At 39.5% G+C, this 14,266-nt stretch overlaps 1 protein-coding gene and 1 pseudogene across 1 annotated transcript; one reads left to right on the forward strand and one right to left on the reverse strand.

Moving 5' to 3' along the window:
- Positions 1-8,951: 8,951 nt before the first annotated feature.
- Positions 8,952-9,331, forward strand: LOC120607945 (translation machinery-associated protein 7-like). The gene has a single exon (XM_039869790.1). It carries the CDS (start codon positions 8,982-8,984, stop codon positions 9,174-9,176), a length of 195 nt encoding a protein of 64 aa, XP_039725724.1. The 5' UTR covers positions 8,952-8,981; the 3' UTR covers positions 9,177-9,331.
- A 1,255-nt stretch (positions 9,332-10,586) lies between these two features.
- Positions 10,587-10,703, reverse strand: LOC120608012 (uncharacterized; annotated as a pseudogene).
- Positions 10,704-14,266: the final 3,563 nt, after the last annotated feature.

The raw sequence follows: 14,266 nt of genomic DNA on the forward strand, positions 1-14,266 counted from the left end.
TAGTTAGGGGTTCCAGAAACTAGGCCTAAGGTATAGACTTCCTTTGTCCAGTTTCAGGTTTTAATTATCCTTTAACCCTTTCACATTTCAGCAGGCTATCACAAAAGATTTGATATTCTGCTAAGGCCAGTGGGGAATGTGTTGGCTGGAAAATTACTGCTTGAAATTTATTACTTGCTGGAAATTACTGTTTAGCTATCGCCATAGGAACATAGGTTATTAATTATGGGAACATAACATTCTAATAACAAGCTTTCTGCTTCTGTACCCCCGCTTGCACACCCGACCTGTGGGTTGACAGGTAGTGAATAGGAGATAAATAGACCTTTGTGTTCAGATAGAATGAAGAATGGGGTTTAGGGCTTAAAAACTTTGTACCTCTACATTTCGGGGCTGCTTAATTTGGGGTCTGCGTACCCCTGGCAGACCCAGCTGACTGAATAAAGAGCGTGTTTCCTATAACTCACTGATATTTGGTGGTCCGTGTGTCTTTCGGGGGCTGGCGGCTACAACACTCTCTCTCTGTCTCTCTCTCTCTCTCTGTCTCTCAGACTCTATCAGTGGAGTGTTACTCCTTTCCTAACAAACTTTCCTTTTGACTCTAACTCTGGCATGTGTGTTGAATTCTTTCTACACTTTCTGCCAAAAGACCCTCTTCTCTCAGTGCAGTATTTGCTTTCCCCCCACCAGCTTGGAGAAATTTGTCCTGTCCTGCATCAATATTTATTTGTGTAGCTCCCATATTACTAACTTATGATAGATGCTCAAATATTTGTTGACTGAAAGGGCTCCTTTTTATCAGTAAGGTGTCATGGCCAATTACATGGATTCTGAGCCACTCATTAACTGTGCGACTTTGGGCGAGTTAAACTTTCTGTGCATCAGTTTCCCCAACAGAAAATGGGCATAATAAATAGTACCTGCCTCATGATGAGAGAGGAGAGGAGGCATCTGAAAGTAAAAATAGATGCAAAGGAAAGGGCCTGCAGAAATAACCAACTCAGCTGGTTAAAACTGCTCTCTCTCTTCCCCCATTCTGCCCTATGCTCTTCAGTTAGCATGTTTTCCACAGCAGCATCCCCCACCTCAAGGATTCTCCAGCCCCTTCCCTATCTCTGTAGCTATATAGGAACGTCAAGACTGCGGAACTGTTTGCTGTGTTACAGGGAGAGCTCAGCCTTAGGATGAGGAACCTCCTGAGGGGCTCAGATATCTGTGAATGCTGCTCCCTGCCTGTAAGCCTAGGAGTGCCGTCTCTTTGTTCAAGAATCCGATAAAGGTGCTGAGAATACCAAGGGTCTGGAAATTCCTCCCCTGCAGCACCACACCCGAAGCTGCCCCTCCCCACTCTGAGTAAGGAGGGACATGTAAAACCTCAGACAAAGGAATTATGTGCCCCTTGCATGGACACTGTGAAGGTATATAAGCTGTAAGAAATCTAACCAAGGGGAGTTCGTGCTTTGAGTCTGTTGAATGTCCCACACTCTCCACCGGCATTAAATTCTCCTTCCTCTAACAAAGTTGTCCTGTCGTTTCCTGCAACAATGAGGCATGTTGAGGAGTCAGTGAGCACTTAGCCTTGTGCCTGGCACACTGTAAACATTAGCGGCTAATCCGCTCCTCCTTCAAAATGTGTCAGAGCTGGAAATGCTGTCCTCAGTATTAAAACACCACCAGGTAATGAAACTTCTTCCCTCTTTGACTTAGTGGCTTCTTCCCCAGCCCCCAAATCTGCTGTGACCGAACCACTGGTGAATTGTGAAATCCTCTCAGAAAGCTTTATATTGTCCTAGATACTTGTGTGGATTATTTGGTTTGGGCCTGAGTTTGGAAAATTAAGATTCTGTATTGTGTTTTCCAGTTAATCTTAGAGATTTGCTTATTAATTTCATTTGTTTTGTTCTTGCAGGAAGAAATTCCTTTAACATAGGTGCGAGGTTACAAGTGAACAATTATTAGAATTATGAAAACCACTCTTCTAATACTAATGGAAAGCTCTTTGCCACTTTCAGAAGATGAAGAGAAACTGAAACTCAGTTTTAGCAGTCCAAGATAAAGATTACATAAAGAATTAACATTTTATGGCTGCTCTAATATTTCCTCATCTTTCTTAGCCTTCCGGAAAATCAAAGGCTCATGAGTGGCCCAGGGCTTTGCATTCTCTGAACACTTCAGTCTGCACCAAAGGTAGCTGATTTATAGGTTTTTAAATTCCACAGGGTGAGGTGGATTTTCAGATAAAGGGTCAAGAAGCTGAAGTAAGAAGAGATAAGGTGAATAGCAGAGTAAAAAGGGCCCTGCCACCCAGAGGAGAGAAAAGAAACGTGTTGCACCCAGAGGAGAGAAAAGAAACGTGTTGCTCTGATTCTGATTCTCTTCTATTAACTAAGGCACAGCTGGCCCTTTGCCTATGCCACAAATAATTTGGGTTAGAAGCTTTTCCTATTGTAAGGCCCTTGGTCAGAACTGTGCTCCTTTTCATAGTACCTACATCTGGCACCAGAGGGAGGCCTGCAGAGAGAGGAAGCCTTCCTAAACCCTGCTTTCTTTCAAGAAAGGGACAAACTACAGACACCCATCTTGGGTGTCTTCCCAGGCCCGGGCTCCTTCACTATGTACTAGGCCAGAGTGGTGAAAGGAGGAAGCTGCCTGGGCAGGCAACATCCTCTTCATGCTGGTGCTTGTTTCCTTTTAAGGACATTTATTTTGTTTCTGTTCTGACAAATAATAAGATTTTCCGTGGAGGACACGACAATCAGAGGAACTTCAAGGGTGGAGGTGGGGGAGGTTGTATTCCTGCTCTGTACAGCTGTGCAAGGGGAAGGGGAAAGAGAGGGAAAAGACAGGCTTGGAAAATTTAACTGCACCTTGAGCTGGTTTTGTATTTTCATTAAACATTACAGTTGACCCTCATCACACACAGCACTCCTACAGCTGAGAGGGAGTTCAGAACAGTAACCAGGGAGACTAAGTGAAGATGACATGGCGCGCCAAAAGCAGCATTCCCATGTTGGAAGGCTGAGCCCAGATGTGAAGAAGACAGACAAGCAGCATGAGTGTCAATGTAAGAAATGTCCAAACCTGTAGAGAACTTATTATGAGTTTAGCTGATCTTGTCAGGGAGCAAGATCTCAAATGCTTCAGAGAATAACAGTTTTGCAGTTTTTTTAATGTACTTGGAATTAAGGAGGGAAGGTAAGGAAGATTATAGGAAAGAGAAAGTAAGGTGCGGATCAGATTACAGGGTAGTTAAGATTCTGTGCTCTCTTGAGGGTGATCACGTTTCCACCCTCTGGAGGGGTCTAAAATGGGGCATTTCAAAATGTTAAATCAGATATGCAAAAACAATGGACAGGGCTAGCTTAAGGCAAAGATAAGCCTTTTACTCAAAAAGTTATAAGCCTGGGGTGTGGTTATTCACCATGACCTGCCCAGTTAAGAATTTATGATCAGATCAACCTGTGAGGAGACTTTCTATTGAAACCCTTTTTTGTCCACAGGAGGTTCAGAGGTTAGACTGTTTTGAGCTTTGGACATTCGACTAAATCATTGAGGTACTGAGTTTATGAGAGATGAAAAGAAGCAATCCCAACATATTGTTTAGTCCTATTTATATGAAATATTTAGAACAGGCAAATCTCTAGAGACAGAAAGTAGATGAGGGGGTTGCCTTGGGCTGGGGTGGAGTAGAGGACAGAGAGTGACTGCTAATCATTCCAAAGTTTCTTTTTGGGATGAAAATGTTCTAAAATTAAAATTAGATTATGGCGCTAAAACCGTTAAATTCTACACCTTAAGGGGTAAAATTTGTGGTATGTGAATTACAGCTCAGTAAAGCTATTAAATAAAATCCCTCCCCACCCCAAAAAAGCAAATTCCAACTTTAAATATAGTTGAGAAAAATATCCCCACTAGGTATGATGTTATAAATGAAATAAGATTGGCTGTAAGTTGATGGTTTTTTAATGTACTTGGAATTAAAAAATGTGGATGATGAGTACTTGGGGATTCATTATATTATTCTCTTGACTTTGGTATATGTTTGAAAATTTCCATAATAAGAAGTTAAACACATTTTTAAAAACGAAAACACACACAACCTACTTTAAAATACTGAAAGAAATGAAAGGACAGAGAAGGGGATGGTGGTAAAAACTGAAACTCACAGATACCACCTAAAGAAGAGAATGTTAGGGAAACATGAAAATAGTAGGTCCTGTGGTTGGCATTTTGCACCTGGCCAACCGACACAGAAATCTAGAATGTCGGTAGCTGACAATTTACATTCTCACCAATTTTTCTTTTCTTTATTCAGGTATTATTTTATAGCTGCAAAAAAAATGGACAGGAGAATGGAGAGATGAGAATGATCTCTGCTATCTTTTCTGAGATGAAAGAAAGACGCTAAAACAATTACAGGCATAATGTGGTTTTAGTTCCAGACTGCTGCAATAAAGCAAATATTGTTTGCTTTCCCAGTGCATGTAAAATTTATTTATATACTATAGTCTAGTCTATTAGGTATGCAATAGCATTACGTCTAAAAATATGTACTTACCTTAATTAAAAAATATTTTATTGCTAAAAAATGCTAACCATCATCTGAGCCTGTTGGAAAAATGTCACCGATAGAGTTGCTTGATGCGCAGACCTTCAATTTGCAAAAATGATATCTGTGAAGAACAATAAAGTGGAATGCAGTAAAATGAGGTATGCCTGTACTCTGAAAATAACATGGTAAAAAAATTCACATGAAAGGCGTACAATGAAAAGTGGTGAACCCCAAATTTTATTCCCTAGAGACAATCGCCGTCACTATCAGCCATTCTTATGAATGCAGACTGTGTGTGTGTACTCATCTTTTTTTTTTTTTTAATAAATAGGGGGTATATTCTTTTGCACTTTATTTTTTTCACTTAATTTGTCTTAAAAATAATTTAATGATCATTTTTTAAATATCGCTAAGCTATCTTCCCCTTCCTGTCTTCCACAAATCAGATGGTGATTTTCAGTGTCAAAAGAGAAGTCTCAGTCCTAGATCAAACTAAATCTCTCGGTCAGGCAAAGAACAATTCTCCCTTTGCCTTTCACGAAAGAACAGGCCCACAGTAGGTATGAGATCAGGTCTGGAGGCAGGGCTAGGAGAAGAAAAGGACAAAAGATGTCAAGGGGCATGAGACAGATTTGGAGTCAGACTGTCCAAGCTTGTTGCTTTCCCCACATAGATGTGTTCGAACTCATGGGTAAAAGCACGATTCACTCCTGAATTTGTAGGGCCTATTTCTCCTCTCTGTTATTGCAGGAGTTTCCAAAAAACGTGCACACTGGGGTTTGCCTTGGTCCTGAGGGAAATGGCCACATACCCCAGACAGTGTGTATGCATGTGTGTAAGGTTGCCTTTGGTTGGGAAGGCTTTTCCTTAATTATGAGATGATTTCCTCCTCTTTCTCCTTCCTTCTATTCCTTCTTTCCTCTCTCCCTTCCTTCCTTTTTCTCCTTCTGTCCTATAAAATGATATCGATAAGAGGTTTTTCTCCTAAATGTCTTTACTGATAAAATTAAAAAACAAATATTTGCATTGGAAAAATTTTTAATAACTCTTGGGCTCCAAGACTTAAGAGTTCATGAATAGTAGAATTAAGAATAAAAAGGTTGGCTTGGGGGTGGCTCCACAGTGCAGTGGTTAGCACATCTGCTTTACATGCAGAAAGCCCCAGGTGCGCCAGGCCCTGAGCGTGTGGGAGGAGACGCCCTGGCAATATCTATAGGTCAGGGGTGGAAGTGGGGGAGGGGGGAGTTAAAGAGGGGGAAAAAAAAGATTGGTTTACTGAATGTCAACTGTAATTGAACAATTTTTTAAATTAAAAATAAATTTTTAAAAAGAATAAAAAGGTTGGGAATTTTCAATGTTATCACACAGTGGGTCCCTTGGTCAACACAGTCTGTCCACATAGTGCCTACAGACTAGGCAGGCTGTTCTGGCCCCATTCCTGTTTGTGGAAATTTGCAACATCAAGGCTCAGCTCAGAATGCCACTCTGCAAGCAGAGATGCATATAAGAGAAAAGAGATACCTTAGAAACACACCCTAGTAGTGTGAGATGATAAAGGTGATATTACAAGATAGTAGGAAGGGGATAGTGGAAGCATTGCTTAATAAATAAAATGTTCTTGGGAAGTATCGTTAATATGTTACCGGAGAGTGCGGTTCCCTCTTGACGCGTTGTCCAGGTTCTTGATGTCTCAGACAAAGAATTGAGCAAGATGCTGAAATATAGCAGATAAGAATAGCTTTATTAGAAGAGAAAGTAAAGCAACAGTACACTTCCAGATGTGGAAGCCTGCGGAGCAATAAAAGAGCAGCTCAAAGGCCCAGTAACAAAGTTTTGGGGGGTTTTATCCCTATTTGCTGTGAGTGGTTACTTTTCTTAGAGGAGTTGGCTTTCTTGATTGACAACTAAGGTTGACGGGACCCAGTGACTCATGGTTAGTTTTCTGCGCATGTTCATTCCCAGAATTCAGTCTGTTATAATGAATTAATGAACTTTCGGGCATATGCATCATATTATAATAATGGTATAATGAGGCTCAGATGAGTTGAAGGTCATTGGGGGTCGTCGTTGGGGGTCTTCATTGCGTAGGTGCGAGTGACTGGCTGAAACTAGTACCCAATTATCTGCTTACTTGTTTCCTTGTATGAGTTACTTTTAGTCCCAAAACGCCTTTTGGCTTGCTTAGTTGTGGGTGGAGTAGGGCCGACCCTTTTTAGAGTAGGATGACTTCAGCGTCTTTGCAAGGGAACTGAAACCCCCTAACTTTCCTGCCTAACCCTTTTCTAAGAGCCATGAACTCCCTTTTTATTAGTATGGATGTTGAAGGACTGGAGGTCTCTTCTTCTGCATCTACTTCCTTCTGAGGTCGTAGTCCCTGCCTATTAGGGTTTCATGGAGCTCTTTCCCTCTGTCCTTTGGTATCTGCCTCTCTACCCTGAGCCAGGACAGGGTCTTAGGTATCCCTGACGTGCCGCCTCTGTCCCTAGACAAGGAAAAACGAAGATACAAATTCGTTACTTGACTCATATATCTAGTTATGTTTCTATCATTAATTTGCCCATGAAGTAGGTAAAGGGAAACAAGCCCGGTTAATATATTGCGTAAAAGAAAGAAAAAACTTGGAGTCCCCTCCCTTCTTGGACTCTGAGGGCCCAGTTTTGGCCTAAAGCCATTCCTGCCTTATAGTGGGCCAAGGAGAAGGCTGAGTTTCAATGATCCTTATCAATAGCCGGAGCACCTGAGTCATCAGTTTCAAGGTAATTACCTAAGTTTGAAGGAAAGATTCTTTCTCCAAAGAAAGGAGGAAAGAAAAGACTTAACTAGGTTTACTAAAAAGATTAAGAATTTTGCAAGTGATGGTTTGTATCAAATAAGCATATGGAAAAAGTGCTCTCTCTGACTACATATCAAAGAAAGGCAAATGAGGACATCAGTGGGATCTCATTTGTCAAGGGTGAAGAGGAAAAAATATTTTACAAATATTTTGGTTGGTCAGAATTTAGTGAAAGTCTAAAACTTTACTGGCATAAATTGGTAGATGAAAGAATAATTCAGTTACCAGAAGAGGAAAAGAAACACTGGGTAGGTAAAAATAAGGGTCCATTTTACTAGGTTTTCCAATTTTGCCCCCCCCTTTTTTTAAAATAAATTCCCAGAAATAGAATTATTGGGTGAAAGAGTATAGACATGCTTAAGGGGCCTGAGACAGAATGTCAAATTTATTTCCTAATGGTAGTCCTGATTTACTCTCTCATTAGTGTAGGAGAATACCCCCTGGGCCCGCATTCAAAAACAAGCTTCAATATATAAAGATAAAATAACTATCTATGAGCCAAGTGAAAAAAGTACAGCATAACCATGGATATATTTAAGCAAACTCTGGAGAGTTCATGGGGACAGGAGGAAGCCAGGCATCTAGTCCTGGCTCTGGGTTCCGGTCTTGGCTTGGACACTAAACTGAAGTGTGAGCAGAACTCCAGCTTTTTGTGCCTCACTTTGTGCAACTGATAAATGAGAGGCTTGGACTAGCTGATTTTTAAAGTCTCTTGTGGCATGAATATTTTATAACTTTATAATTACCGTTTCTTGATAGCTTTAAAAGATTTAGAGCATTTAACAGAGGAATAATAGCTGATATTTTGGTATCCAGTGGAAGGAGTCCTGAGCAGGAAGACATGCAGAAAATATCTGGTCTCAGTCCACAGACGACCACCTTATTCATTGGCATATGTAAGATCTCCTTAGGGGACTTCCACAGATACTTAGGGAGCGCTTTGCCTAGATTTATGTGTCTACATTGGGAAGTGGAGGCAAGAGCCAGGGACACATGTCTTATGTTCAACATGCCCAAAACCTAACTCACCCTCCCCAACTCAACTCTCTCACCTGTCAGTAGTACCACTGGCCTTCCAGTCACCCTGGCTCAAATCCCAGTGTCATTTTTAACTCCTCACTTCTTTTATGTGGTCATGGCTATAGCCAGCAAGCCCTGACAGCTTGTTTCAACAGATGTTCAACAGATATTCTCCAGCTCCTAAAATACTAAGCTCCCACTTGCTCAGCCTGCACTGACCTCTTCTTTCTTATAGCATTTACTTTCGATGCACTCAGCTTGGCACTCGATTGCATGTTCGCTTGACATGTGTGCTCCTACATGTCTTGACTTTACCTAGTCTGTAACTCTTCTGAGGCAAGGATGACATCTCACACCTCTTTGTATCTTCCCCACAATCTTGGACATCACCGCAGGCAATCACTCATTCATATTTGTCGGTACCTAGACCGTGTGCTTCTAGGTTCTGGGGATAAAGCAATACAAACAAAGACAATCCCTGACTTCATGGAGCTTACATTCTGGGGAGAGGAAACAAAACAATAATTAAGTAAATAGCTCCCGGTGGCAGAGTCTGGAGAAGGGGCGGTAGGTGCCATGTCCGGCTGCAAAGGTGGCAAAAAGAAGCCCCTGAAACAGCCTAAGAAGCAGGCCAAAAAGATGGACGAGGAAGACAAGGCATTCAAGCAGAAGCAGAAAGAGGAGCAGAAGAAACTCGAGAAGTTAAAAGCAAAGGCCATGGGGAAGGGCTCCCTGGCCACAGGTGGAATTAAGAAATCTGGCAAAAAGTGAGCTGTTCCTTATGCCTGGGGCAATGGTGATACTTAATTCCATTCTAGTTTTAACATCTGGATTCCCTGCCATAACATCTGTTGCCACCTACAGCTAGAAAGAAGTTGTTTTGAAGACTGGTGTGCATTTAAGAATAAACTTTTGTAATAATAATAATAATAATAATAATTCAGTAAATAAAATATACCGTGTGTTAGTTTAGGATACCTGTTAAGAAAAAAATGAAGCAGGAAAGGTAAATATAAAGTGTGTGAATGGAGGGAGGTAGGATGTTGAAATATTAGTTGTGTCCAGATTCTTGAGTAAAACATAAAGGGGGTGAGAGAGTTAGCCAAATGACCTCTGGAGGAAGAGATTCTAGGAAGTGGGAATAAGATGGGCAAAGGTCCTGAGGCAGGAGTGAATCTGATACAATCCAGGAACAGCAAGAAGACCGTTGTAGTTGAAACTTGGTGAAAATTTGCTGCATTTAAAAAAGTGAAAGATTGAGTTTCAGGCCTTGAGAATGCCTCATTGTGCAATGAGCTTACACTGGGTGGAGACTTTGTTAGAAATAAATATTAAAGATTTATTAGAGGGTCTTAGAGTTTTCCTTCTAGGAACATAACTAGGCAAAAACCCGGAAGAGTTTCAAAGAAGGAAGAAAAGTTAAAAGTTCTTATAGTAAAAAAAAACATTATTGAGAATTATCAGCCCTAGGACTGATCCAGGATGGTTATCAGTCAGATGTCAGGCAGTCTGGATGATGGATGTCAGATGGTCCAGAAGATGGGCGCCAAGAGGTCTGGTCATGACAGATGGGGACAGGAGGTAAATACTGGGTGGTTTGGATATGAGATTCCTTCATGGGGTAATCAAAGGGTTATCTAGAAGTTTGGAGTATGTCCAGATGTTTATCCAGGCATTGATGCAGGACTGGAAAGTTAAAAAAAATTTAAGTTCCCAGGCTAGTTAGAACAAAAATGGAGTCTTTCCCGCTTCAACCTTCATAATATTAATAATCTTAGCAGCTTGGTTAATGTGACTCCATTTTGTTTATTTCCTATCTTCATTCTTATGTCATATTCAATCTATAAATTTCCCTCTAAGCACTGCTTTCGCTGAATCTCAGAAATTTTAAGCTGTGTTTTAATTTTCATTTAGTTCAAAATATTTTTTAAAAATTCTCTTCAGCTTTATTTTTGGTTTATATGTTATTTAGAAGTATGTTGTTCAATCTCCATGTATTTTTGAGATTTTCCACTTATCTTTGTGTTATTGATTTCTAGTTTAATTCCATTGTGATCTGAGAGCAAACAATGCATAATTTACATTAATATCTACCATATTTGCTACTGTTTTCTATTTGTTACTCTTGTTATTTGATTCTATTTTTGTCTCCACTCTTTTTCTACTATTATTTTTTTTAAACACCTGCAGCACCTGGTCTTCCCAGGTAGTCTCCCATCCAAGTACTAACCGCCCGACCCTGCTTAGCTTCTGAGATCAGATGAGATCAGGTATGTTCAGGGTGGCATAGCTGTAGACTACTTTTTGTTGTTTTAATTGCGCATTTTACATTAACTTATTTTTCTCCTTTCTTAGCATATCATTTATACTTCTTTTTTTTTTAAGCTTTTTTAGTGTTTGCCCTAGAGTTTGCCTTAGAGTTACAATATACATTTAAAACTAATCCAAGTCCACTTTCAATAACACTATGCTGCTTCATGGTTGCGTAATTATTTTGTAAAAACAAAATAATCCTTATTCCTCCCTCCCATCCTTGTATCATTGCTGTCATTCATTTCACTTATTCATAAGCATATGTAATACACACACATATAGACGTATATACACACATACACACACATATATAAACATACATAATCAAATTCATTGTTGCTCTTATTATTTTGAACAAATTGTTGTTATCTATTAGGTCAACTAAGAAAAAGAAAAAAAGTTTTTATTTTATCTTTATTTATTTTTTCTTCAGAACTCTTCTTTGTATAGATTTGAGTTTCTGAGCTATATTATTTTCTTTTTCTCTAAATAACTTCTTTCAATATTTCTTTCAAAGCAGGTCTACTGCCAACACAGTTCTTGTTTTTGTTTGAGAAAGCCTGTATCTTTCCTTCATATTTGAAGGATAATTTTGCAAGGTACAGAATTCTAGGCCTATGGGGATTTTTCTTCAACTCTCTATTCACTCCACTATTTCACTCCAACTATTTCACTCCACTCTCTTCTTGCTTACATGATTTCTGAGGAGAAATTGGATGTAATTCTTATTGTTGCTCCTCTGTAGGTTAGGTATTTTTCCATCCCTTCTGGCTTTTTTCTTTATCTTTAATTTTCTGAAGTTTAAAAATGATATGCCTATGTGTAGGTTGTTTTGTTTGATGTTCTTTCTACTTCCTGGATCTGTGGTTTGGTGTCTGACATTACTTTGGGGAAATCCTCATTCATTATTATTTCAAATAGTTCTGTGTTCCTTTCTCTATTTTTTCTGATATTCCCATGACACATATGTTATACCTTTTGTAGTTGCCCCATAGTTCTTGGATATTCTGTTATGTTTGTTTGTTTGTTTGTTTGTTTCAGTTCTTGCTTTCTTTAATTTTCAGTTTTGGAGTTTTCTATTGAGATATCCTGAAGCTCAGAGATTCTTTCCTCAGCTGTGTCCAGTCTACTAATGAGCTCATCAAAAGCATTCTTCTTTTTTTTCCTGTTACAGTATATTTGATCTCAGGATTTCTTTTTGGTTATTTCTTAGAATTTTCATCTCTCTGTTTGCATGGCCCATCTGTTCTTGCATGCCGTTTACATTATCCATTAGCATATCCATTAGAGCCCTTAGCATATTAGTCACAGTTTTAAAAATTCCTGGTCTGATCATTTCAGCATCCTGACCATATCTGAGTCTGGATCTGGTGCTTGCTATGTCTCTTCACACTGTATTTTTTGCTTTTTAGTACACCTTGTAATTTTTTCTTGATAGCTGGACATTATGTACCAGGTAAAAGAAAGTGCTGTACACAGGCTTTTAGTAATGTGGTGTCGAGGTGTGGGACAGGGGAAGTGTTCTATATCTTATGAGTAAGTCTCAGTCTTTTAGTGAGCTTGTGGACTTCCTAAGTGTTTCTTAGTCCACCCCTGCCCCCATCCCCACCTCCGCCTTCATGTGGGACAGGATAGCTAGAGCTGGAGTTGAGTATTTCCCTTCATCCAGATCAGTTAGGCTCTGATAAAACTCTGATAAAAGCAGGTTAGGCTTTGGTTAACCTGTTTCTCCTGAGAGCAGGCCTTGTTAGGAAAAGAATGCTCTAGGTTATTTCAAAATGATTCTTTTTATCCCTTCCTCTGCTGGAAGCACAAGGAGATTTTTCTCCCACATTTCTTGTGAGAATTTAATTGAACTCCTGAAGGTAAAATTCACAAAAGCATGGGTACCCCTTCATGACTGAGTCCCCCTGGAGTGTGTAACTCTCAGACTTGTCCACATTTGGCCTTCAGCATCTCAATACACCTTAGGCTTTTGTACTCCTGCACAGGGTCTATGGAGGATTCTGCTCCAGTATCTTGTGCTTCTCTGAATTCGCCTGTCTGTCTCTCCAATTTTAGGGGCAGCAGTTTGCCCTCTGACCTCACTTCTCTTATGCATCTCAGAAGAGTTGTTGATTTTTCAGTTAGTTCAGCTTTTTATTTTTTGGGATGGAGTGGTGACTTCCAAGCTCCCCGCATGTGGAACCAGAAACCAGAACAGATTCCAAGTTTAATGCATTCTCTGAGCTTCCTTGCTCTATCATAACCTTCTTGCCTTCCTGAATTCACGGCTCTTCATCTATCTCTTTCTTAGATTTCAGGATTTAAAATTTTTAACTTTTTAAGTAACCATAACATTTTCGTAGTACAGAACTCAAAAGAACTAAAGGATGCATCAGCATCCAGACTATTTTCCTAGAGTAAGAATCTCAGAATCCTTCCAGAGACAATCTTTGTGCTGTTTTCCTCCTTCTGTTTTTGTTTGTTTATTTTTGTTACACAATTGATAATATTCAGTGAACACTATTATAAACCTTGTTTTTATTTTTAAGATAGTTCCACATTGGTATATAAAGAGCTTCTTCATTCTTTGTCATGACTGCAAGGTATCTCATTTTATGGATATATCATAATTTATTGAATCGCTTCCTTATGGATTCGTTTAGACTGTTTCAAACCATTTGCTTTTATGAACAAAATTGCATTAAATAACCTGTGCACTTGTAATAACACACAAAGTCTACCTCTAGAATACATTCTTAAAAATGGAATTGCTCAGTCAAAAGGTACATGCATTTTTCATTTGGAAAAATTTGTCCTCCCTGGAATTTATACCAATTTGCTTTCCTTTGGCAATGAACAAATGATCATTTCCCTACCCCCCCGCCCCACCAACAAAACTTTATCAATGTTTTTTAACTTTACTAATGAGCTAGGTGAAAATGTAACATGCGTGGCCAAAAAAATTTACGCCATGCTCCATATCGGATAATTCATACAGGAGAAAAATCATATAAACATAATGAATGCCAGAGTTTTCAAAGGGAAATCAGAATCCATTCGGTTTTACTGAATTCATAGTGGAAAAAAAACCTTATGAATATAAGGAATGTGGGAAAACTTTTTAGGTGGTGATTTCGACTTGTTCAACCTCCGAAAATTCACAGTGGAGAAATGCAGTTGGAATGCAATGAGTGTGAGAAAAATTTCTGAAAGAGTTTATACATTGTTCAACATTAGCAAATTTATGTGGAGGAAACCCCGGTGAGTGCATTGAGTAGGAGGTGCCTCCTTGTACATCGGTGAATTCACACTGGAAAAAGCCTATGAATGTAGGAGTGTGAGGAAACATTTAGACATAATTCAGCCTTTACCAGTGCAGTGATTTATGTTAGACGAGAACCCTTTGGAACGTCATGACTGAGGGAAAGCCTTTCCTTAGAGTGCACATGGTATTCTATGTCACTGTGTCTACTCATGAGATAAACCCTATAATTTATTGAATGTGGTAAAACCTTTAATCAGAGCTTGAGTCTGAGTCTCATTCAACATCAAAGGAGTCATTC

Source organism: Pteropus medius, unplaced genomic scaffold (genome assembly GCF_902729225.1).
Source record: "Pteropus medius unplaced genomic scaffold, Ma_sr-lr_union100, whole genome shotgun sequence".
Taxonomy (NCBI): Eukaryota; Metazoa; Chordata; class Mammalia; order Chiroptera; family Pteropodidae; genus Pteropus; species Pteropus medius.